The sequence below is a fragment of the Berghia stephanieae genome, chromosome 3 (genome assembly GCF_034508935.2).
Source record: "Berghia stephanieae isolate SIO BIC M18660-M18661 chromosome 3, UCSD_Bste_1.3, whole genome shotgun sequence".
Classification (NCBI taxonomy): Eukaryota; Metazoa; Mollusca; class Gastropoda; order Nudibranchia; family Aeolidiidae; genus Berghia; species Berghia stephanieae.
In genome coordinates this window covers 72,931,245-72,958,623 of record NC_088362.1, presented here as the reverse complement: position 1 = coordinate 72,958,623, position 27,379 = coordinate 72,931,245, and the positions used below count along the sequence as shown (strand labels likewise).

At 38.6% G+C, this 27,379-nt stretch overlaps 2 protein-coding genes and 1 long non-coding RNA gene across 3 annotated transcripts in view; 1 reads left to right on the top strand and 2 right to left on the bottom strand.

Annotated features, from left to right (window-relative positions):
- LOC144968401 (ornithine transcarbamylase, mitochondrial-like) overlaps nucleotides 1-22,359 on the bottom strand; it is a 126,975-nt gene extending 104,616 nt beyond the window's left edge. Inside the window, exon 1 of the mRNA XM_078906706.1 lies at nucleotides 22,214-22,359. The gene's annotated coding sequence lies outside the window, so the exon portion shown is untranslated. The remainder of the gene's footprint in view (nucleotides 1-22,213) is intronic.
- On the top strand, nucleotides 15,458-21,306 carry LOC144968395 (uncharacterized). The gene is made up of 3 exons (XM_078906704.1): nucleotides 15,458-15,583; nucleotides 16,588-16,729; nucleotides 17,387-21,306. The coding sequence occupies exon 3, from the start codon at nucleotides 17,800-17,802 to the stop codon at nucleotides 18,340-18,342; it is 543 nt and encodes a 180-aa protein (XP_078762830.1). The 5' UTR covers nucleotides 15,458-15,583; nucleotides 16,588-16,729; nucleotides 17,387-17,799; the 3' UTR covers nucleotides 18,343-21,306.
- A 1,396-nt stretch (nucleotides 22,360-23,755) lies between the features above and the next one.
- On the bottom strand, nucleotides 23,756-27,370 carry LOC144968400 (uncharacterized). Its single transcript, XR_013644579.1, has 2 exons — nucleotides 27,273-27,370; nucleotides 23,756-23,963 (listed from the first exon to the last, which is right to left on the bottom strand). It is a non-coding gene; the product is annotated as an uncharacterized LOC144968400 (long non-coding RNA).
- Between the last annotated feature and the right edge of the window lie 9 nt (nucleotides 27,371-27,379).

Genomic DNA, 27,379 nt, shown 5'->3' with positions numbered 1-27,379 from the left:
GAGTGGAGTCGTCGGCGAAGTTTTTCCTCGAGCTCAATAAGTTACTGATTTCACTGACATTTTTAGTTGCTAGAGTAATGCGCTTCAACTTCATCAGTTGTAACGTCACTTCATTCGTAATGACGACTGGTAGCAGTAACTGGCTCTAAACTATCGGAAAAATGGCGGACGCCCTTAAGAAATATTTCTCCGACGAGCATATCCAGGGGAGAAAAAAAAAACACATTATAAATCTGATCATGTTTTGACTTTTACACATTCTGATCACAAGACATATGAAAAGTTCAAGCCAGCATGAATAATAAAAAGTACCAATTTGTTTAGAACCACGATGGCGCCGTTGCCATCAGACTATTGAATCCCAATTACCAAGGGAACCAACTGGTACAATATAAATTACATTATAAAGCTGTCATAATTGTCGCCCTTATCTATTAAAGGGAAATTATAGACACCAAGTGGAAGTGGAAGGAAACATAATGGCCCTAGGACAATTCGTCCTGACCCTGCGGTTTTTTTTTTCAAAAAATATTTCAAAATTTTGCAATTATTTTGCAGGTGTCTAAATATGTTGTATCACACCTAATACCTAACCAATGCAACCCCATGTAATAAAATATCACAGCGGAATTACGCAATTTCAAACTCAAAATTATGGGACAAAAATTGGCGAATTTTGCCAGAAATAACGCTGATTTGGAAATAGGCACAAAGTTGGGAAAACAAAATTACAATAAAAAATTGCTGTAAATGAAAATGTTATAATAAAGAAAAATCAAAGCTTTCAGGGTAGCCTGGCTCAAACTTCTCCTTCGATCACCTAAAATCATATTGTACAAAGAAAAACTACTTTCAACATCAGCAGAGCTGAGGGAAGGCAGAGTTTCCTGGCAAGAATCCCCAAAAAAGCTGCAAGTTTAGTGCTTGTGTTGGACGCTTCCTAGGGCAGCTGGCCCTAGTTCTTTGGTGTAACGTCGAATTTCATCTTCTGGGACATCCTTCAGTCCTGGCACCCCATGAAGCTTATTTTGTTAGACCAAGGGAAACTACTCCAGTAATCTTCGTCACCGCGGGGAACGCAAATTTCTTTAAAAGAAAACAGAAAAAGAATCAAAGAATTTGTCAAATACTTGCAAACAGGGGCGGTTGGTCACATTGTATTTAAGGCGGCACAAATCCGAAATACAGAATCAAATTTTATTGGTCTAGTTAATTTAACTTAATTTGACCTACTTTGTATGTGTGTGTGTATGTGTGTATGTGTGTGTGTGTGTGTGGAGGGCGGTATTGCAATTGTTTGCATATATGTGCGTGTATTTGTGTGTGCGTGTATGTGTGTGTGTGTGTGTGTGTGTTAGAATATTAACGAGACGTACTCACAAAAGAGCATCAATTATCTTGGACAAAACTTGTCTGGTAACTTTCACCTGTTCATTATAACGACTCACAGACGCAGCATGTCCTGTTTCCAACTGATTTCTTATATCTACAACGTTGAAAAGTTTATATTTAACAGCATCTGTGACATGGCTATTTGATTCAGAATGTTTCTTCAGTGCCTGAGAGATGTGCGCAATATCACTGAATCCTCCTGTTGCCGTTATAGCATACATCACCAAAAATCAAGCAATAAAAACAATGAAGCGTTTTACGGCTTTCACTGGCAGTAAGCCATTCAACATTTTAAAAATAATCATTACTCAATCGGCGCTGTCTCCTCGGAGTGTTAGAAACTAAGTTAAAATTCACTGGTTTGTGTGGACCTAAATCTTTCACCACTATTTTCTCTTGAGGGGATAAGTGTCGGAATTGATTATCAATTAAAAAATCAACATGATTCATGATTGGTTACAAATTACAGAAATAACTTTTTAAAATAAAATGATTCAAGATAAAAACAGGTAGGTTTCATAAACAATGACAACAGCGATTTTACTTTTCTCTGAATACTAACGACTAACGGTATGACACACAACTTTAGAATAATAGAATTTAAAAATCCACATTTAATTCCAAACGCAAAGCACTTGTTAACTTCACACACAATCAGCGACATCTTTATAATTATACTATTATTAGTATTAGACAATGCACACAATACAAGTTGAGTAGGGATCGTTGGGAGTGTGCGGGGATGAAGGACTCCGTGGGGTCAGGGATTTTTATTTATAGTACCATGGGGCTCTTCTCGGTGCATACTTTGTTTACTGTTCTTTTTTTATATTTAATATATATTTAAGCAAAACAAACAATGATAAAATATATATTTATTGCCATTCTCTTCATCCGTATATCTAAGTGAAGCAAAGCCTCTTCTTTCAGTGATAAAACTGATATGGTTTTAATTTATCCCAAGTAGGACCTCAGGGCGTGCATCGCTAGATTGGCCGTCTTGGCCTAATTATTTTAGCAGTGAAAGACAATAGTTAGTTGGGGAGGGAGGGTGGAGGGAGATTGGGGAGTAGTAACTAACTTTCTTCAAGGTACAACGGAGTATAGGATAAGGACAGGACGGCCAAACGAAGACTGGCTCATATAAACAAAAAAAACTTCCCCACCACACCACACCCTCCGCTCATTGTCACCCCGCGCAGGCAACGGGGGAAAGATGAAACGTGCCGATTTGACGCTACCTTCGCGGAGCGACGCACGAGTCATCAAATATTAAATTCAAAACAAAAAGCAGTATGTGCTCAATTTTTAATTTTATCAAAATTGTAAAATTGAAGTTTTTTGTTTGGTTGACATGCTAATCTACGGAAAATATAGGGCGGCACAAAACAACTTCGCTCTATTGACCGACCGCCAGTGCTTGCAAACTTGTGCAGATTTTGCGGTTGCAATGCAAACCAGAAAATTTTCCCTAATTTTTCGGCCGCAAGCTGTGCAATAAAACCGCGGGGCCAGTTCGTCAAAATGGCAACTAAGCAAACTTCACAGTATTACCATCGAGGAAATGCGTTTACGTAAAACATTCAGTAGTTCTACACGTCTGATCGTACTATCACAGAAAACTATGTGTAACCTGAGAACGTACATTATAAAGAGAAACCTCGCAAGCGCTTATCGTGTCCTTGTTCCATTTTTTCCCGTTAATCCGCTGATCAAAAGTAATCATATACCTGGGCCCGCAGTTTATTGCACAGCTCGCGGCCTCAAAATTAGGGAAACTTTTCTGATTTGTATTGCAACCGCACAATAAGCACGTTTTGCCAATTTTTGACAAATTCTTTGATTCTTTTTTATTTTTTATTTTGCGAAATTTGCGTTCCCACGGTATTGAAGATTACTGGAGTGGTTCCACTTGGTCTAACATAAGCTTCCGTTTCTGATTTGTTTTCCCAACTTTGTGCCTATTATTACAATTTCCAAATCAGCATAATTTCTGGCTAAGTCTGCCTTTTTGTCCCATAATTTTGAGTTTGAAATTGCGTAATTCCGCGGGGATATTTTATTACATGGGTTGCATGTAGATAGTTGTTAGGTGTCATACAACATATTTAGAAACCTGCAAAATTATTGCAAAATTTACTTATTTTCTTTGGCAAAATTCATCATTTTCTTTGCAAAATTTTGAGCATTTGAGATGGAAATCCGTTGAGATTAAACCTAGGATAATGAGTGGACAATAATATTAGAAGGCAGGAAACATTGTGACCCTGGGTTGTAGACAGTGGGGGAATGAACTTGAGAACAAAACGGAAAATAGATACAAGTGGGAAGTGAACCTGGGTGCATCCTGGACTGTGGGATATAATAAACAGTGGATAGTAAACCTGGGACTATGGGCTGGTGACAACGGTGAAGAGTGAACGGGGGAATGTAAGATGTAGGCAAAAGTGGGGAGTGGACACGAGAAAAAATGTACACACTTGATGAGAGATATCTATAGCAATGTGAGGTGGATTGCAACTGGGAGTGAACCGGAGCCATCTTTAACTTATTATAGCCTGACACTGACACTAGAACCCACTAGGACTTATAGTTTGACGTCTTTTTCTATGTTTTTGCACCGTCTAGTGAGCTGTTGCTAGTTGTGCTCAAGGAAACAAGTAATTCAATCGGTTGACCTATTGAATACAACTACAACTCACGATTTGTTTTCTTTTGCGGCCAAAGACTTGTCTTTTGACGTCATTTGTTGGTCAGTGACAGTGACAGGCTATAAGTTAAAGATGGCTACGAGTGAACCCGATCTATGCAAGATGGACATTAACAGGGAGTAAATATGGGATAGATACACACGTGAGGAGTAAACCGGGGACTATGGGGTGTTGATACCAGCGGAAAGTAAAGCCAGGACTGTGAGAAATGGACACCTGAGAAGAGTACACTTTTAACTTTGGGATAAGGACACCAGTGGAGAGTGGATCTGGGACTAGGAGAGGTGGACATCACCGGGGAGTGATCATGGAACCACGGGATATGGACTCTAGTGGAGAGTGAACCTGGAACTATGGGGTGTGAACACCAGTAATCTAGTCTCATTGCATGTAAACAACTGCCCGATGTCCCAAATCTTGTCTGGGAAGCTGATCTGTCGTACTCCCACAGGTGCCCACAAGTCTTGCATCGGGGCCGCATGCATGATTTGACTTTAGGCCTATTTGACTATTTGTTCGTATGGGCTCCAAGAGGCATCTGACAAGGAGGTCCCTCAGGTTACGATCCCGTCGGTATGCTACTAACAGGGGTTCTGAGAAAAACTGGGTGTCTTCGCCCGCCTGGAGGATACCATAATAATTGTGCAATAGGATGTCCATAACTTGATTTACATGGGGTGATGAGTGAGAACTAAAATGGGACGCTGCGTCCCCTGCTTCCTGGCATTGCGCGGCCCCCTCGCTGCTTCTCTCTTCACGAGGCTGGCTTTTCGGACAGGCTATGCAATATCCTCTCGGGATATTCCCGTGCCCTAAAGAAATCGATCATGTGATCACGTTGAAGCTCAAATTAATCATCTTCCAGATAGTCTCCGCAAGCAGAGTATCTGACTGGAATGGGATGGAGTCTTTGCATTTCACCAGATGAGATGACCGATATAGAGCAGGTAGCTGACTGTCCGTTGCCTTGTAATGTAAGTACTATGGTCCATACTCCCGTGCTGGTCATTACAGTCCTGATGTTCACTTTAAATTTAAAGGTTGAAATCTCATAAGTGTACTCTATGTACGGGTGGAAAGAGTCCATGGATAGGATGAACACTTTCAACTGGCTGTGGGTCAAAGTCAAAGACGTAATGCCAAAACAGCCGTCAGTGTACCTTTTGAACAACTCAGGGACAGGTCCCACGTACTGACGGAAAAAAATTCTTCAAGGAAGCCAATGTCAATGAGGGACCCATCTTTGTGCTCATCACAACACCTGAGATCTGATGAAAGAATTCATCGTTGAACTTAAACGTGTTGAGTGTGAGCACAAGTTCGGTGAGCCACACAATGCTGTTGCTTGAGCTGCCTGGTAAGGGATGGGGATCGAAAAAAGTGCCTAATGGCATGCAGTCTGTACTACGCCCAATACAATAATAACAGTTCTATACATAAGTTTAATTGGATTGTTACAGGAAGAGATAGAGAGAATAAGTGGAATGTAAAATGAAAATCATGGATGCTATTATTTGAATACTTGACAATTTTAATTATTACTCCTGTATTTATTTATTTAATCACAGGAAGAATGGCTCTAATTGAGTTGATCTGATTTATTATTTATTTATTTAACATTTGCGTCTCTGGGTTTTGATTTGGAAATGGCATAAGCCCGTTTGGCTTATCTTTAATCCAGCAGGCTTGCTTGTTTGTTTGTGTACCCTTCTTGTTCTGGGGCCGTGTTCAGGAACGCGGACTAACGCTTAGTCTCTGACTGATCTCTGACTTTAGTCAATGACTTTAAAAAATCGGATTTCATTCATGTGAACTGACTAAGCGAGTCCGGGACTAAATCACGGCACCTTCGGACTAAGTTTTAGTCATTTACCGAAGCAAGACTTCATACTTTAGTCTGAGTCTAGTTACTAGGTGACGTCATAGCGTCAACAAGATAGCAGCTATTTTTAGATTGAGTGCTTCTCTTCGGAAAGAAAATACGTCGGTTACGAATGACAGAGGCAGAAAGTGTCCTGTTGCCATTGTCACTGGCTTTAAAAAAAAAAAAAAAGAAAAAAAAAAGATAAGTGCAGATCGTCGAAAGTACCTTAACTTACACATTTTTGTGAGCTATCGGTTCGGTGAGTGAACGAAAGACTCCGAAATCAAAGGGTTTGCTTCAAAGAACAAACAATAAAAAAGTATAGTGGAGACAAAAGTCATTCTATTGACATTGCAATTGACTGAAATAATGTGATTAATCAGAACACACTTTCTCTTTTGTGTAATTATTTGTTGTTGTTTTTTTGGGGGTTATTTTTTTTTGGTTCAATTTCTTTGAGTTTCTTCAATGTCGGTGTTCGTCTATTCAATGAAACTGTCATTGTTCTAAATATAGAATTGACATCATTGCAGTCTTTCACAGTCGACAGTCAATTTCAAGTGTGTTGGTAAATTCCTCTTTGAAAATCTTTTGCGTTGTTATGAACTGTGGTGTATCTTAATCTGCCTTCGCGTGATAGTGATAGAGAGGTGATGTTACACGCCCAAAATAGTCGAACTAGTCACCGTCTTTACCACGTCCACTTCTACTTCTAGGCAAGTGAATAGACTTACTTCGCTTGGGTTTAAGACTAGCTAGTCATTTTCATTTACTAGACTTGAAATTTACTAAATCTAGTCCCCGTTCATGAAAACGGGCCCTGGACCGACAGAGAATGTTCAGGTTTCAGGACCAAGAGGGACTGACTGGTCTAAGTCTTAGTAGATAGAGTTAGAGCCAATTCTAGATTATCTTTCGCCACCGATTCATCCTTGAGCGACACATCATAATAGCTTTTATTTGCCGACCAAAGGCAAGGAGAAGCGGTAACTCCATGATAATGGTTATGATTATTACATTTGTATCAAACATCAACTGACAGTTGAGCTATCTTACATAATGAGAATTTAACAGGGTGTGGCAGGGGATTGGCGGCAGATTACAGACATCATGTAATATATATTTAATACCAACGGCCTAATACAAATGAAAATGATAGCATGGATCATAAACAACTGTTAACTATACAGTGCAAGTGCAACCCCTGGATGATGACATTGCCCGGGACCGGAAAATGATGTCGTTATTCCGGGGTTTTCAAGATGGCGGAAAAAGGGGTGAGAACTGTAAATACATACCAAACAATTATGGGAAGAGCCAATGAGAAAGAATGGTAATTTTTAGATGGCCAATGAGGTTCAAATATTTTTGATTGACACCTGCGTAGAAGCCAAATGTAGCGGGGACGGCTAGAATAGGAAGGTTTGATAGAGACGCGGACCTGAGGGCATAATATATCTGTCATCTGCATTTTTTTGCCAAATTGGGACCTAAAATTTGCCGAGGAGAACTGTAACTAAGCGTGACAGTAAAAATTAACACGCGAAACATATAAAAGACAATTTATTACATTGAGAAATGAAATGACTGTGAATAGTGTTGTTACAAAGATTTTAAAGGATCTTTATCCGTAGAGAGTAGCTTCCCTTGGTTTGGGACCAGGGAAAGCTGCAACATTTCTCAAGTTTCGCACTTTTTCTTTCGTTATTTTGTTTTCGCTTCTTTTTTTTCTCCCCCAAAATTTGCCACGCGATTTGCCAATTTTCCCAAAATTTGCCACGATTTGCCAATTTTGGGAAATTTGCCAAAATTTGCTAATCGCCCTGATATTTGCGGCCGCAAAAAAATGCAGATCAGGGATCTTGGTTGGAGAAAAGAAAAATAAAAGGAGATACGCAGACAATTTAACAGGCGAATAAGGCTTAAGTGGAAAACGAGTGGTAAGAGATAGCAGTCCGTTAACATAATGGAAGAATTTCCGATGTCATGACCAAACCCCTTAAGTAAAATTTAGAACAGTTTCATATTGACATTGGGACTGATTGGAGAAGAAACTGTCCATGTTTTAAGTCTTTTAATTCAAGTTGTAAATCTTCTTTTGCAAATATTGTTGTCCATTAACAAATGAAGGAATTTTGAAGTAGACGCATGGACGAGTGAAAATCGCTCGTCACAGTGGTGTCCCTTCTACTTCTAATTGCCTATGTTCCATCTCCCACTGGTGTTCACCTCCAATAATCCCGGTTATTCTCCTGGCATGGCAGTATTTTGCATCGCTTTCGGCCGCGTTGCGGCTGCAAAAAAACCCTCGCAACTCGCAAAAATCCCACATTTGCATTGCAGCCCCAAAATCTGCAGTTATTTGTAATTTTTCGAGATTTCAATACAGTGGAACCTCCCGATAACGACATGCCACGGGACCGAGTTTTTATGTCGTTATCCGGAGGTGTCGTTATTTAGAGGCTTCCAAGATGGCGGACAAAGTGGGCGTGGTAAGGCCCGCGGGACCAGTTTTTATTATTAACATTGACAAAACAAACAAAACATTATAGTGTATTCCTCTTAGAGGGTTCTTGTGCGTGTGTCTGGATGAGACTTTTAGGTGATCTGAACTGAATACACTGATAGTGTGCTCCTGGAATCTACATCTGTTCCCTATTTAAACCATTCCCCTTTGTCTTACTTTTTCTAATGTCATTTCAATTGTAAATCTAGAATGTTTTTTACTATCCAATTTTCTTCCTTTTTACAGGCGCTGATATGACATAGATGTGTCACAGGCGCTGTAAAACCCTTTAAAACAAACAAAATTCCTCCCCCTCCTCCCACAAAAACACTACTACACTACTACTACTACTACTACTACTACTACTACTACTACTTCTATCACCACATAATATCACATTTTCCAAGATTTTGTGTTTACTTGCTTACACTTACATTTATACCTTGTTAATGCATATCAGCCAATATTCGTCAAAAAAAAAAAAAAAAAAAAAAAAAAAAAAAAAAGCTGCGTTCTCATTGGTATTGGTTCAAGCAGGAATCGTTTTTATAAACTTTTGAGTACTCATACTCGGTATTTTTAGTATCAGATATCTACGAAAACTGCCGAAAATCGCCAAAATGATGTCGTTATTCGGAGGTTTTATCAAAAAGTGCGTCGTTATTTGGAGGTTATTTTTACTGATCTTATATATAGAAAAAAAATCGGGACCACGGGTCAATGTCGTTATCAGGAGGTTGTCGTTATTCGGAGGTGTCGTAATCGGAGGTTCCACTGTAATTTCATGTGGTTTGGAGTAGCTTCCTTTTTTATTTTTTTTTCACTGTAACAAGGGAATTCATTGCACAGCCATTTTTTCACAGTAACATCATTACCGAAAAGAGCTCCATAACCATCACCATAGGCTGTTTCCAACTGCTGGATTGCTTATTTTCTGATCACCCTCGTGTTATTTCAATAAAGGAACTGTGTTTTCAGTCCACCAGTGGACTGAAAACACAGCTGTGTATTCAGTCTATTGGAAATAAAAATATTTAAAACGGACCAATTATCGATAATGACGACATTGATAACTGAGCCTATTGTAAGGTAGTCATCATCAAAAGTGGATAGGCATAACATTTATGGCAATTTGACGGCTTAATAATATCATTTACAGCGTTTTATTTACTCTCGGAAAGTCTTGAGTAAGAGTGAGTTGTTCGAAATCGGGAGCCTGACATAGATCTCAATTCTCGATACCATGGTTGCCAGATAGCCATTGGTCTGGCCAATTTGGCCAAAATTGACCACACAGAGAATAATGTTTCTATAAGTAATCTAAAATTGACATTTATATCTATTTTTAATGTTTCCTAGTCCGTTATCATTTTTATGATTACCAAAACTGATGATTTTTCCAAGGAGATCATAGTTTTAGTATTGTTTGCCCAAGTAAAGTTCTATTTGGTCACTTTTCACAGCCGTACTCGAGGCCACTGATCGATGTGACAAGTGACCAAATAGAACCTTACTTTGGCAAGCAATACTAAAACTATGATCTCCTTGGAAAATTAATCGGTTTTGATAACCACAAAAAACAAAAACAAAAAAAACAACAACAAAAAAAAAAAAAAAACAATTCTAAAGGACTAGTAGGAAAAATTTAGATGTAAATGTTAATTTTAAATTAATTGTAGAAACATTATTCTCTGTATAGTCAATTTTGGCCAAATTGGCCCGGCCAATGGCTATCTCACAGCCACGATAAGAATAAGAATCTCGTCAATGTTTTATAAATCGGTTTCGAGAATGGAGATTTATTTCAGCACCCGGTTTCGAATAACTCTCAAACAAGATTTCCTGAGAGTAAATAAAACACTGTAAATGATATTATTCAGCCGTTGAATTGCTATAAATTTTATGACTGTCCATTTCTGATGATGCCTATAATAGACTCAGTATCAAAGTTGTCACTATCGATTAAGGTAAGTATAGACGATTGTAAGGAAATGCTTTTGCGTTTTATGGCGCTGTAGGGAAGTACCTGTGGTATGCACGACTCAGGACATCCAACCTTATCTTGATTTATTTCTTTTGTCACTCTAAAACGTGAGGGTGTAGCATTTCCGTCGTGTCTTAGAGTCTGATCTTCGACATCCCCAATTTAATCCCTGACGTTATCGGAGCTGCGAATGGCCATTGTCTCCATAGACCATGGTTGACTTCGTGACGATCCATCCATCGTACGCGCTTTGTATTCAGTTAGGGGTAAACATGTTTAGGGGGAGAAGAACATTAAATTACAACACCCACCCCCATTTCGCCTCTAGTTTTTCCATGATTCATGCGAATAGGGATGGTAAAGATAGTGACTTTTAATTTCATCTTCAGTTCTGCTGTAAGTCCGTGGTGGAGAAGGACGTTTTGTACTTTCTGTTGTGAAAGTCCATAGTAACGTTCTATCACGGCTTCTAACTCCTGTCTCTGTTGTGAGACAGTATTACCAAACAGAAATTAATGTTGTTTGATTTCTTTTTGAGTAGTGCTCTGTTGGTGAGATTTCAGTGTTATTTGTAATCTATTGAAATATTGTGTTCTGTTGTGATTATCGGCATTTCTGATTTAATTGATTGTTTATGATAATAGTGATACCCGAGTTTCCAGTGCTATTTTGCGATGTGTCATTTATCCGGTTATATACTGAGTTTTATATTTGTGTTGATATTTGTAGAATTGATTTTAATTGTTTTAATTTTCTTTCCCAAATCTAGAGATCTGGCCTTTCTTTAATTTTTGTGACTTTACCTGACCATCAAGTCACCTTTATGTGACTCATAGTAACCTCAATGAACATTGACTATAACGTATAACTTTAAATAACAAGAACTGAAACCTATTACTTAATGAACAAAAACAAGAACTGAAACCTGTTACAAAATAGACATAATAACTTACTGTGACCTATACATGATTTGAAAAACAATCCATTGTTTGATAACAGACATTGTCTGGAACCTAATACATTGGTACTGTGTGTCATTCATCTGGACATTTAGCTCATCAATATCCCACACTTGGAATAACACACAGGCAACTACAGCACGTAGAATATCATCTTCACACAGACGGAGATAAGTTGGGGAGCCTGAGGTCATACAATCTAAATAATCATGTTTTTCTATCATTATTCATATATCATTTAGCTTTATATTCACATCATTCAATTCTATCACCAACTCATCATATCTGTCAATCATTAGTTTCATCAATATTATTTTGACATTTATCCTTTTATCACTGACTATATTATCAATATCATAATTCTACTCAGAAGCGTAATCTTGATAACATTCATTACATCAACATCATCATCATTATCATCATCCACCATACCTTCTTGATTCATCTGCTATATTCATTCATATACATTTCATTTATATCCAGCTCATTACATTAATTAATAAACACTTCATATCATATACACTTAAATCTCGGACTTGTTGTGTTCATAATTTGTGAATCTGTGGCAGTCAGCCTCACCCCCCCCCCCCCCCTTTTTTTTTGTTATTTTTTTTATATAAGTGTCGCCGTCTGGGTCCGAACCGTGCACACTCGTGCCCTGACCGTGTGACATAATTTGGTGGAGCTGCCGGGTAGGATATCTGATTGCCATTGTTTTTGCATATTGTGAATTGATAAGTTTTGAGACACACATACATCTATACACACCAAGAGTAATTGTATAATTGCAGTTATATCTAGCTAGCACTTAGCCACGAGCTGTTTTTAAGGACTAACAGTTTTGAACCTAGTTCCTCTTCATATATTGTTTCAGTCGATAACACAGGTTTCATTAATCTTGTTACACCCCCTCCTCCTCTATTACTATTATATAGATAATCCACTTTAATCGCTCTAAACACCTCTCATTTCATTGTCATCCACAGTCTCGGTGATTATTCAACCTTATCAAAGTTATTCTTTTGCTCTTCCCTATAGCGACGCCATTGGCTGCCTACGTTTTCTATTTGATTTTTCATAGTATAACATTTTAGTTTACTGCCGTCTCTGCCGACATTCCAGTTCCTAACATGAGTACTAGCATTGAAAAGTTAGCTAAGATTGGATCATCTTTGGGTCTCTCCGGAATAGATTTGAAAGACTGGATAGAGAAGACTATTAAAGATGAAGACGGCAGAAAACAAAGAGAACTTGATGCAGAGAGGGCAAGGGCGGAAAGAGATATCGAAATTGAAAGAGAGAGGGTTAAATTAGAGACGGAAAGGTTGCGAGAAGAAGACGACAGAAAACAGAGAGAACTTGATGCAGAGAGGGCAAGGGCGGAAAGAGATATGGAAATTGAAAGAGAGAGAGGGTTAAATTAGAGACGGAAAGGTTGCGAGAAGAGACAGCACTGATAACTTTGCGATTGGAATTGCAGCAGAGGAAAAATGAAGGCAGGGAAGAGGGAGCAATCGGAGGTCAGGCGGAAAGTACTGATCACATGAAAACTATTAGACTACCAAAATTACCACCTTTTCATGCTGCCAATGATAATCTCCACGACTATCTTCAAAGATTCGAAAGGTATGCGCGAGTAAATGGATGGGAGGAGGAAGATTGGGCCACCCATCTCAGCGCTCTCCTTACTGGCAACGCCTTGGAAGTATACAGTCGCCTATCCGACGATGAGGCCAACGACTACTCTATTCTGAAGGCAAGCCTCCTCAAGCGATATAATTTAACGGAAGATGGATTTCGCGAAAAATTTCGCAAGTCAAGACCGGAGTCGGGAGAAAGCATTGAGCAGTTTAGTAACCGGATTAGCCGTTACTTCAGTAAGTGGGTGGAAATGGCACGAAAGAACAAGGAAGATGCCGGTGACATCACTGACCTAATTATTAAGGAGCAGCTGATGGACATTTGTGGGCGAGAGCTTCTCGTGTTTGTCAAAGAAAGAAAGCCCACAAGTGTGAGATCAGTTGTGGAACTGATCAGTCAATATATGGATGCTCACGGCTCAGCAGGTGCCTTCACGAGATCAGCACCAATCAGAACAAAGCAAGAGATGGACTCGAATCAAGTAAGGCCAGAGAATCTCAACCAGAGAGAATTAAGCGGACCGCCTAGGAACGGTCCAGTCACATGTCACATATGCAAGAGAGCGGGACATATTGCCAGAGATTGTAGAACAAAACCCGGACTGGCCGCAGTAACGGTCAGTATATGTGACTACTGCAAGAAACGGGGGCACACTTCGATATACTGCCGGAAGAGGCAGTTTGATGAGAAGAGGCTACAACCTCCACAGGTCGCCTCAATGTCAGCACCTAACTACACTAACGAAGATTCAAAACAATGCAGCCATGGGCACATGCAACTAATGTGCGGTTGCACACTCCAGTAACGTCGGCCTTATGCCTGGGCCACGAGGGACGAGACAAGAATATGCCGGTAGCCAACGGCTTACTGAACGGCCGACCGGTGACTGTACTCCGGGACAGCGGATGCAGTTGTGTGGTGGTCAAGAAGGGCCTAGTTGACGGCAGTAGCAGGGTAACACGGAAAGTCCCGGTCCTACTTGCTGACGGCACTGCTAGAGGGACCACGACGGTGGACGTCACCATTGACTGTCCATATTTTAAAGGTGAAGTCAGTGCGGTGGAAATGGAACACCCACTATTTGACGTCATCCTTGGAAACATACCAGGGGCGAAATGTCCTGGTATGTGTAACAAACGTTCTGTGCGAGCAGTCGAGACACGAGGCTCAAAGCACAAGAAGACGAAGAAGTTAGTGACGTTACCTGCCCCGAAAATTGACGTCACGCCTGCATTTTTAAAGGCTCAACAAGAAGCTGACACATCAATAGCTAAAGCTAGAGAATTTGCAAACAGCGGTGAGAAGAAAATCACCAACAAGAACAGTAAACAGTGGTATGCATACGAGGACGGAATCCTGTACCGCCACTACACTTCGCCCAAGGTACACCATGGAAATCCAACGAAACAGGTGGTGCTACCGAAGGGACTGCGCATCACAGTCATGCGGCTCGCGCATGAGGGTGTCTTTGTTGGACACTTGGCGGCCAAGAAGACAACAGAACGCATTCTAGAAGCGTTTTATTGGCCGAGCATTTGGACTGACGTGCGCAAATTCTGTCGTTCATGCGATGTATGTCAAAGGTGCGCACCAAAAGGTAAAACCCAGAAAGTTCCCCTTCAGGAGATGCCCTTAATTGAGACTCCATTTCCACGTGTTGCTGTCGATCTCGTGGGAACGATCATGCCGGCATCAGACAAGGGAACCAAGAACCATGGTCCAGTCTATTCAGCCAGGCTAGTTTAAGCTGCTGAAGAGATTGCTCAGACATTTCCTGGTCTTTTAGTTAGGTATCCCAAACTACCGCTGTGTGGCAGGCGAATTTGCCGGGATCGATCAAAAAGTGGGGTGTTAATATCTGTCTCTCTCTCTCTTGAATTAAACTTTATTTAATAAAAAAAAGGATAATATTATATTTCAATATCTGCTCTACAAGATGAGCTAAATATTTAAACTATTCAAGCTATGTGAACTTTTTAACAGCTATTCAAAAACGCTCTCATAAAGAGATCCGATTGCAAATTTTCGCTGTGAAAACTGCGTACCGATCGACCGAAATTCGGGTCTCGTCACAAGATCTGCTCGCGCTAAAAGCTGAACGGACCAACAGCTGTGAAATCAAGTGTGGGAGAATCTCCTTTTAATGCCCTTTCGTGTGGTGTAATTTTTTCGTTTATAAACACAACAAAAATATTATTAAAATTTAACTGAATTTGCCCTATTTTTGACTGAAAATTTGACTCTCTTAACGGTTAATAAACGGCGAAAAAATTACACCATAAAAATCTGCAGCATTTGCAGGCTATAATATCAAAAATCCAGCATGCTGGCTTGATTCAACACATAGCGCCATCTTTAAAAGCAAAGCCTTTGTTTCCGCTTTCTCTTTCTTTCTCTCCTACCGTCCGACGCGTGAGTTGATAACTGCCGGTGACCGAGACCGATTGTATTGTAACGTTTCCAAACAGCCATCTAGAATAGTCAAAAGTGTTTCAATTATGGACATGGACTTACTTGAATTATGTGGTAAGTAAATCTTATTGTTTTTTATTTTATTATGATCGGTGTTTGAGTAGATCGAAGCTTTTCTCTATCTTGTCTTAATCTTATCATGATACTGTTTGCTCCACTCCACTAACTTTTCTGAATTAATGGATAATGTTTGTATTCGTGTTCATTCATGAAGGCTATTATTATTATTATTATTATTATTATTATTATTATTATTATTATTATTATTATTATTATTATTATTATTATTATCATGATGATTATTATTATTATTATCGGAGCCCACCGATCGCTAAGAATGAACGTGTCATTATCACTGATACTTCTAGATGAAAAATAAAATAATAGAAACTGGTCGTGTCAGTGTCCGTCCTGACTGCTAGACTTGTGCTTGTGATTGTGAGTCCTACTAGTACTAGGAAATGGAAAGTATCACACTATCAACGTCTAAGTCTAGTTGTTTCTCAATTTTCTGAAATTTAGATTAATTAAGTCAAGCTCATTCATTAAGAAATTATTGACAATTGGGACGAAATCTGGTGCACATTGTTTGATCTTATAATAATAATCTTAACAGGATTGCTCCATTCTTCATCAGGTGTCATCAATGAGTAGTATCCAACTTGTTTGTTTTTCAATCGTTTTTTAAAGATCCAGTTTCACCCATGCCATGATTGATGGAACTATTACTATTATAATATAGTGACTCAAACTCCAGTTTAAATTTAACTTTTAACCTTTTACTGTATAGACTACTTGGTAGAAAGGCTTGTTTTTATTTGATGCTATGGGAGTGACTTGGTGATGGTTGCTTGTTTATAATATAAGTTTTAGATTTATATTAAATTCTTGAATCCTGCCTATTTGAATTTGACAGTTGAGTTTTGATAGATAGTGTTGATGGTAATGAGTAATCATTTAGCGCGTTGAGCTTGTTGAAATACGGGTAAGGCGGTGTATAGAAACTATTTATTATCACATCTCAAATAAGTTTGAACATTTTAATTCTCCATTTTCAGATGACGAACAAATGAGTCGTCTCAGGGCTTCATTTTTGATGAAGGGAGAAAGGTCGTAGACCTGCACTCCCACCTGTGCAAGTGACACCTGTTTGTCCAGCTTTATCATCTGCGCTTTGAAGCCAAAACGACAGTGTCTGAGGTAAGGTTTCTATGAATATATGACACATCTGTTTTCGTTGTCACAGGCCACCATTATATTTTTTTGATAAATATTTTGGTTGTTTTTGATGTTTTTTACTGCGCTAATATTATCAGTACAGTGAGGCTAAACCAGCTTATGATTTGATTTTTTGTTGTAAAACACAAGGTCCCGCTATGGAGCTTTCAGATTCATATAAGTTCATGATGGTTGCCAGTAGATTTTATTGTTAACATGTATGGTTGAGTTTATTTGGGTTTGTAGTTACAAGTGACTGAGTGACATAGACAAGTAAAAGACGTGTTTATGGCTCTTTTTATGATATAATTTAAGCATGCCTGCAACAGTCAGCAATTAGCAATGGGCCATGTGCTGTTGGTATAATAGCACTAGTTGAAAAGGTCTTTACTAGGTTAGACAAGACTAGATGTTTGCTATGGAATACAATTAAATTCTAAACCATCCCTGTGTTCCTCTCTCGAGCAAAGTATATTAATTTTTTCATACCTAATCCTTATCTTTTTTAAAACTTGTTGGATTCTGATGTATTATCAAGGGTTATCTTTTTGTATAAGGTTCTATTTTTTTTCTGTTCTAATATACTAATGCATTAGTTATAAGCCCTTCAATATTTTCTGGTTATTTTTTCCCTTCTAGGTGGAACAATGGTTCTCCATGTTAAGTCCAGACTCAAGTTATCCTGTCAATAGTATCTGGCGAAAAATTTTGAAGGTGTTGAAGGCGGCAAAAGGGAAAGATAAAACGTTTTTGAATGCACCTGTGGATCTTCACCACCTCAGTGATGTCCTCAATGCCATTGGTGTAGACATGACATTGGAGAAGAACAATTTTAAAAAGACTGTTGTGTCAAAGGAAATTGCTGTGGACCTCGGCAATTTTCTCCTGAAACATGGACATACTTATGGAGACTTCCATAAATTTCTAGGAGACATATCGTCTTCTCCTGTAATTTGCACGAGAGAGAAGTTGCGAGGCATGTATCTCGCTGCAGAAACAAAGAAGGGGAAGCTGATAAAAAATATCAGCAGGGACCCAGCAGCACTTCAGGCATGGCTCAGGAAACCCTTCTTTCCCTGTCATCTGACGGAAATTCAGCTAAACTCTCTCCTGCCACAGCCACAAAGCCACCCTCGTCATCGCCACCACCACCACCCCCACTGTCATCTACTGTTGACTGGCCAGCACTGAGTCCTCAGCCAACCGTTTTATTTCCTTCATCTGTACTACCATCATCAAGTCAACCTTCTACTTCTACTAAGATTCTCAGCTCACCACCACCGTCGTCTACTGTTGACTGGCCAGCACTGAGTCCTCAGCCAACCGTTTTATTTCCTTCATCTGTACTACCATCATCAAGTCAACCTTCTACTTCTACTAAGATTCTCAGCTCACCGCCACCACCACCATCGTCCTGCATTTCTACTGTATCTGGTTCTACCCCTCATCTCTCCACGAATATTAATTCTCGGAATGTGTCCACACCTGATTCATGTTCAGCACCACTACCATCATCGTCATTCACTTTTGGTTCTACCCCTCTACGTCTGTTTCTACTCAGAATCCAGCCAAACCTGAATGTACCCCTGCATTGATCACTTCTGTTTTATTGCCAGAATCTTTTTCAGAGTCCCACATCCCACTTTCTTCCACAATTGTTAATGTTGACCATGTTAGAAGATTATCAAAGTCTGTCTCTTCCAAAAAATTGTTTTCATCTATAAAGTCGATTCATCAGAATGTAATATTTTAAAGAAAGAAATTTTTAATTTAAAATTAAAGAACAAAACTTATGTCCGATAGAGCGGCAAATATGAAACTTTTAAATAAAAAAATTCATGAATGGCGTAAGAGTGTTTTGCATGATGAGGAATATAGACGGTCTATGTACACATTTTTTGTATTGTAACGCGCATTTTTTGCTTGGTCTATCTAAAGCTGTTGAGAGTGCTGTGTTAGAATTTGAGAGGGATGTAATTAAAGTGGGGGGTTCACTTGGGAGGGACAGTCAGCAAAAGTTTAATCATTTTCAGTCTAGTATTGGTAAAGAAAGTGCAGCCTTACGTGCTATAAAACTAACTGCAGAAGTATTGGGACCTCGGGGGGATGAGAAAAATGGGGCAAGGGAAGAATGGCTAAATTATTCTGAAGCTAATAATATTAAGTCTCAGTTTTGCAGTTTTAGAAGTAATCGTTTCAATAATATATTTGAAAATGCTCATGCTCTTTTGTACCATCATAAACATGTTCTTGATTTTCTAGAAAATGAAGTTTCAGGTGACAATTTAAAGCTTCAAAGTATTGTTGCAGATTTGAGGGATAGTAGGGTAATTTCTTTAGTTGCTGCTATTTCACTGTTTAATCTATCACTGGGCCATACTGGGAGTTGATGAAAAGTAAAATTCCTTATGGGTCATTCCCCTCTTATGTCAAAAAGATTGATGTTATTTTTGAGAAATTTATTTGTTAAGGATGATTACTGATGATGAGGCAGAAGCATCTTTTTTGTCAACTGCTGTCAAACGAAGAAGGGTTTCAGATTCTGATGTTGATTGAATAACACTATGAGATTAAATTCAAGCTTCAGTTTAATTACAAAACCAGATAGAATGGACGTTTCAGGTTTCTCCTTTGTCAACAAACAGGATGAACCAAACAGTATAGATGATGTGGTAGTGCCGTTAAGTTGAATGTGTTTGTTGGTAAAGGGGAAACACGAAACATCCATTCTTCTATCTGTTTTTATAATTAAATTGAAGCTTACATTCAATTTCACATTATTTATCGCTTCGAGTAGCAACATTTACATTATATTGATTAATGAAATTATGTATCTATTTCCATCACTTTACATTTGATCAGTGACATGCTTTGTTTAAACAATTGTTGTTTCTCATAATTATGTACCTATCATGTAGCTTTTCTGATTATTACATATGTTTTATTTACTCATCATGTTTAACGTCAAGCAAGATGGCTTTCTATTATTTCAACATTTTTAACACGTCTGAGTGTACTTAAACACTTTAATATTACCTTTAGACAAAATCCAAGATTTTGTCTTAAGTGGGGGGCTGTAAGGAAATGCTTTTGCGTTTTATGACGCTGTAGGGAAGTACCTGTGGTATGCACGACTCAGGACATCCAACCTTATCTTGATTTATTTCTTTTGTCACTCTAAAACGTGAGGGTGTAGCATTTCCGTCGTGTCTTAGAGTCTGATCTTCGACATCCCCAATTTAATCCCTGACATTATCGGAGCTGCGAATGGCCATTGTCTCCGTAGACCATGGTTGACTTCGTGACGATCCATCCATCGTACGCGCTTTGTATTCATTTAGGGGTAAACATGTTTAGGGGGAGAAGAACATTAAATTACAACACCCACCCCCATTTCGCCTCTAGTTTTTCCATGATTCATGCGAATAGGGATGGTAAAGATAGTGACTTTTAATTTCATCTTCAGTTCTGCTCTAAGTCCGTGGTGGAGAAGGACGTTTTGTACTTTCTGTTGTGAAAGTCCATAGTAACGTTCTATCACGGCTTCTAACTCCTGTCTCTGTTGTGAGACAGTATTACCAGACAGAAATTAATGTTGTTTGATTTCTTTCTGAGTAGTGCTCTGTTGGTGAGATTTCAGTGTTATTTGTAATCTATTGAAATATTGTGTTCTGTTGTGATTATCGGCATTTCTGATTTAATTAATTGTTTATGATAATAATGATACCCGAGTTTCCAGTGCTATTTTGCGATGTGTCATTTATCCGGTTATATACTGAGTTTTATATTTGTGTTGATATTTGTAGAATTGATTTTAATTGTTTTAATTTTCTTTACCAAATCTAGAGATCTGGCCTTTCTTTAATTTTTGTGACTTTACCTGACCATCAAGTCACCTTTATGTGACTCATTGTAACCTCAATATAACGTATAACCTTAAATAACAAGAACTGAAACCTATTACTTAATGAACAAAAACAAGAACTGAAACCTGTTACAAAATAGACATAATAACTTACTGTGACCTATACATGATTTGAAAAACAATCCATTGTTTGATAACAGACATTGTCTGGAACCTAATACATTGGTACTGTGTGTCATTCATCTGGACATTTAGCTCATCAATATCCCACACTTGGAATAACACACAGGCAACTACAGCACGTAGAATATCATCTTCACACAGACGGAGATAAGTTGGGGACCCTGAGGTCATATAAACTAAATAATCATGTTTTTCTATCATTATTCATATATCATTTAGCTTTATATTTATATTCACATCATTCAATTCTATCACCAACTCATCATATCTGACAATCATTAGTTTCATCAATATTATTTTGACATTTATCCTTTTATCACTGACTATATTATCAATATCATAATTCTACTCAGAAGCGTCATCTTGATAAAATTCATTACATCAACATCATCATCATTATCATCATCCACCATACCTTCTTGATTCATCTGCTATATTCATTCATATACATTTCATTTATATCCAGCTCATTACATTAATTAATAAACACTTCATATCATATACACTTAAATCTCGGACTTGTTGTGTTCATAATTTGTGAATCTTTGGCAGTCAGCCTCACCCCCCCCCCCCCTTTTTTGTTATTTTTTTTTATATAAGTGTCGCCGTCTGGGTCCGAACCGTGCACACTCGTGCCCTGACCGTGTGACAACGATAATTGGTCCTTTTTAAATATTTTTATTTCCGGTGGACTGAATACACAGCTGTGTTTTCAGTCCACTGGTGGATAATGGGTGGTCAATACAGTGGACTCCGTATAAGACGATTCACAGGGGGGAACCGTGGAAAAAATCGACTTAACCAGAGTGTAACTGTAACCAAAATGAGCAAAAATGCATGTGAACAAAGAAAGCCAAACTAGAATAAGTATAAGTAAGGCCCTTCATATCGCGCTTTTCACTGACGTTGCTTGGTCGCGTTGAATTGACCAGAGAAGTAGAGGTCCCGGCTGTGGTCATCAGAGGCTCTTTCTTATGCCTAATAGCCCCAAAGAGGAATCAGAATACATAAAAAGTTGAATTTGAGATTAAAAAAAAAAAGCGGAAGCAACTTACTGTTATTGACTATGACATGTTTTGCAACAGAAAATGTAATAGACAATCCAAAAGTACTCAAATGATGTAAAAATGTGCAGGTTGTGTAAAGACTAAAAAGGGGGTCAAATAATAATAGAGGACACACAGGTTCTGGCAGTCTCAAAGCAAAGCATTGAATGGATGGATTTAACCTTGTCAGGACCCCCTCCGCCCGCCCCCCCCCCCCTTTCAACACACACCTAATCAACCAAACGCGCGTGCCGGCACACACACACACACACACTACATACACACACAAGTACACAGGGCTAAAATTGAATTGGGGGAAAAGGCTGACCGTACGCAATAATATTACCGATTGGAGCCAACATATAATATTACCTAGGTCATTGATCTCATACTCATTGTATTAGTATTAGAGGGCAGGAAACCTTGTGACCCTGGGTTTTAGACAGTAGTGGGGAATGAACTCGAGGACAAGACGGAATGTAGACTAAAGTTGGAAGTGAACCTGGCTGCACCCTGGACTGTGGGATATAAATACATATAATTATAATACACAGTGGAGAGTAGACCCTGGAATCTGGGATGTGAACATCAGTGGGTAGTAAACATGGGACTATGGGCTGGTGACACAGGCGAGGAGTGAGCGGGGTAATGTAAGATGTAGACAAAAGTTGGGAGTGGACAGGAGAGAAATGTACACCATTTTTGAGATGGACACCAGAACTATTTAAGGTGGATTGCAGCAGGGAGTGAACCTGATCTATGTAAAGGTAAGGTGGACATTTGAAGGGAGTAACTATATATATACACAAGTGAGGAGTAAAACTGGGACTATGGGATGTTGAAACCAGCGGAAAGTAAAGCCAGGACAGCTGAGACTATGGGAGGTGGATATCACCGGGGAGTGATCATGGAACCAAGGGATATGGAGTCCAGTGGGGAATAGACCTGAGGCTATGGGAGGTGGACACTACTGGGGAGTGAACCCGGGACTATGGGAGATGGACACATGCGGAAATTGAATGGGGACATGTGATGTAGGAATGTACTGTTCCTCTATGTGAGGTTTTATCCATAGAATGTCCCTGAAATTTGAGATTGAGGGTAGGCATGCCTGCAACAGCTTTGTTATTATTAGCTTTTTGTAATGATCAATCTTTAGTTAATCTTTCTCTACCAATTACTCAGGCCCACAACACTTTTCTCTTTCTTGTCAGTCGTTACGAAAATCAATCGCAATTTCGCCATGCTAGACTAGTGTCCATATCTCATACTCCCAGGTTCACTTCCCACTATCTAAGTCTATATCTTGTGGTACCATGATCACTCCCCGGTGATGTCCAACCCATGGCATATGGCATGGCTCCAGATTCACTCTCACTCCACTGATGTCCTTATCCAAAAGATACAAGTTTACTTTTCTCAGGTGTCCTTATCTCACAGTCCTGACTTTACCCTCAGCTGATTTCAACACCCCATAGTCCCAGGTTTACTCCTCACTTGTCTATATATCCCATATTTACTCCCTACTAATGTCTACCTAAACCTAACATAATTCAGGTTCATTCCCTGTTGCAATCCACCTCACATAGTTCTGGGTGTGTGTCTATCTCAAAAAGTGGGTAAATAATAATAATAATAATAATAATAATAATAATAATAATAATAATAATAATAATAATAATAAAGTTTTCTTATATATAGCACTAAATGCCAAAGCCTCAAAGCGCTTTACAATATACTTATGTATCAAACCATAAACACCCTCACTCATACTCATACTTACTCAGCCAAACAGACACACACACGAACTATGCAAGTTTTACAAATGAAATTGACATTCAACAAAATGGAATCAAAAAATAAAACGAATAATTCAACAAGAAAATTTAAATGAATAAAAATTTCTGGAAAATATGAGTTTTCACATTTTTCTTTAAATTTTCTACACTGGCCGTGAACCTTACTGAAGTTAGTTCCATCCAAATGGTTGATCTATCGCCAAAATTAGTAAGCTATTGGAACTTTTAGTAGCTGGATCTCCGATGACCTAAGCTGGCGAATTGGGGAGTAGGGGACCACAAGTTCTTGAATATAGCTCGGAGATCGGGAATTTTTTAGTGCGCTGAAAGAAAAAAGGGCAATTTTGTATTAGATTCTGGCTCGAACGGGCAGCCAGTGTAGTGTTCTGAGCATAGTTTTTACACTAGATTTCACTCTTGGCCAATCCCTGCTTGTGTCTACGTCTTACAGTCCCTAGTTCATTCCCCACCGGTGAGACCAGCCCATAGTCCCAGGCTTACTCCCGACTGATGTTCACATCCGAAAGTCATGGGTTTACTCTCCATTGTTTACTATTACTATACCCATAGTCTAGGGTGCACCCAGTTCACTTCCCACTTGTGTCTACACTCTGTCTTGTCCTCGAGTTAATTCCCCATCACTGTCTACAACCCACAGTCACAATGTTTCCTCCTTTCTAATACTAATATTAAACATTGACCATCCATTATCCTGGGTTTAATCTCCATGGATGTCCATCTTAAATGGTCCATGGTTCAATCCCCACTGGTGCTCACGAGAATCCCTGGAAATCTGTATTCCAATTTGGTTTTTTTTTTTAGTACAGCACTTGGAAACAACCTATGGTGATTATGGAACTCTTTTCGGTAATGATATTACCTATATATTATTACTGTGAAAGAATTTCTGTGCAGTCATTTCCCTTGTTACAGTTACAGTGAAAAAAATCTCTTCCAAAAACAAACGAGACACTGCACAGCTGACGGAAGCTATTCCCACACACATAAAATCTCGAAAATTTGCAAAAAGCTGCAGAAAGTTTTTTTGCAGCGGGCTTAGGGAGCATGTGAAAACATGGATTACTTAGGTAGCTGGTGTTGTGTTTAAGGACCTCTGCTCTACTACTACTAGGTAATTATCCTTGGGATACCAAAGATTGCAGCCATGTGGTCTTGTGGTATGACACTCGCTTTCGGATCTGAAGGTCCAGGGTTCGAGCCTCACGTGGCGCATAGTTGAGTCCTTGGAGAAGGCTCTTTACTCACATTCTCTCACCGTACACAGGTGTAAAATGAGTACCTGTCCGTTAACAGCGTTGTCTGTGTCCAAAAAATTGTAATATCGCCTAACAGGCGTCATGTCCAGTCCTACATGTTAATTGTTGCTGTTGACCAGGGACCCCTTGTAAAGCGCTTTGAGCACATTTAGTGGATATTGCGCTATATAAAGCTCAATTTTAATTTTTAATTTAATTAAAGTTAAAGATTGAATTGGTGGACTCTTGTGATGTTGGCATGTGTAGGGTCTGAAGCCACTTTCTCGTTAAATACCTGGTCAGCCAATTGTCTGTGGAGTCCCAAACAACTACGACTCCTCCTTCATCAGCCACTTTAATCTAAGTGGGCACCCCCCACTGCTCTCTACTTTTCATATTATGATCCACCACCATAAAAAGGTAGACATACTACATATAATTAGTATTAGTCTATGTCTTGATTAACCAGATGTCAAAATTGAATTTAAAAATTAAAATGACAAGAAATGTGAAATTTTAGGTTTTGTCAGTTTCAGAAACCATCAGTCTCCGAAGGAAATAAAAATATAAGCTGTCTCATACTTTCGATGACAAAATCAATTTTTCAGCATCTATAAATATCACTCCAACATAATACCGCTTTGAGAGAGTGTGTCAAATTATTCAAGTACCAATTCCATTATGTTCCGATTTGGCTAATTTTATGTGCCGAAAACTTTGGCAAATTTAGGAACAATTCAGAGTTTAAATTTAGCAAACGTCTGCAATGACCTTCTGTCTCCCATACAATTCTTTGCTTTGCATGAAGTGTGTGTGTGTGTTCTGTGTGTATTGCATAGTTTGCAGGTGAGAATGTGCTTTACTTCAATGCATCTAATTATCATTATGACAGATCGACTTCTCATTATTCCCTGTTCATAGATGCTCACAATAAAATGTCCATTTAGAAAGGCAATGCTTCTAATTCTAATGACCAAGTTCAAAAGGTGAGGAAAATTGCGGAGGTTGGAGGGTACCAATGGCCCCGAATTTTTACAATAAAGTTTTAAGAGGGTAAAAAAATATATGTCCTGGGAGAATATTTCAAGGAGTTGCAGACAATAACATGACATTTTAAGAGGGTAAAAAAATATATGTCCTGGGAGAATATTTCAAGGAGTTGCAGACAATAACATGACATGTCTTTTTAAATCAAACTTCCTTTACACCAAAAACAATAATAATATTTTTTTTAAACAAAATTTTTTGGGGGAGGAAAAAAAGTCTTGACAATTAAGTGGTTGAGACAAATGCAAACACATCAAGTCAAAGCAACTAAACCTAGATGGAACAACGGATTTTTGTTCTAAAAATAAAAGACGGAAGACTGGAAGCTCTGAATAGAAATATATAGGGGGAATAGAGCAAAACTACATATATAAAAAATGACAAAACCTCTCAAATCTTTCACAGCGATTCAGGAATTTAGCAATATCACCTTGATAGTTTATAGACAAAAAAACAAAAACAAAACAACCCCCCCCCCCCCCCCCCCCAAAAAAAAAAAATAAAAAATAAAAAAAAATAAACAACACACACACAAAATAAAAAAAACTGAATCACAGGAGACTTGATATTTACTCGGAATTTGAGTTTTTAATTGCCTCTTTGTGGTGTCAAAATGTGAATGGTTAAATAGAATAAAATTAAATTAAAAAAAAAAAAAACCAGAAAAAAAAAAAAACTGAAAAAAGTGATCTGATTATAGATCAGATTGGAAAAAAAATATTTCTGTCAACCAGCTACAACCATAAAGAATAAAATGGCACACTGAACTGAAAACAAAAAGACAATTAAAAACCATTGACAAAACAATCCGCCAATTCCAAATTCTTAAAACATTCATTTGCTACTCCCTCACCATCAAACATTGGAATTACACTATATATCGCTCAACTTGAATGTGGGTGAACACTAAAGACAAAAAGTTTCGTACTTCTCACGACTTCACCAGCAATGATTGTCTGAGTCTGATTCAACAACATCCGTTCCCCGCCCTCCAACTCCAATACCAATGAGTTTCGAGTAAAACTAAAACACGACATCAGAATACCAGGCCCTATGATGCCATAAATCAACATAAAGAAAAACAAACAAACAAAAAAACTAGATCTATCACTATTTTTTTTTTTTTTACTCAATCGTGTCACTGTCACTACTTTACTCGACCAGTCCGATCAAGTGAGACTAACAATAACACACAACAGTAACAGTCAGTGGGTGGCCAGTCTCTCACACGATCGCTTAGAGTGCCTATCAGAGAGAGAGAAAAAATTATTAAACTAGCTCGAAATCGTGAATAAGAAACCAGTTTATAAATATACATTCATTTATTACTTTCTCTAATTAATTAACACTTGAAATGCCTGAAATGCATCTTCAGTGAAAAGGTAGACTTGTCACAAAGTACACAATTCGCCATCACTATTCACCATGTCTGCGCA

Coding starts and splice junctions, on each gene's coding strand:
- LOC144968395 (XM_078906704.1), top strand. CDS start 17,800: ATGGCTCAGGAAACCCTTCTTTCCCTGTCATCTGACGGAAATTCAGCT.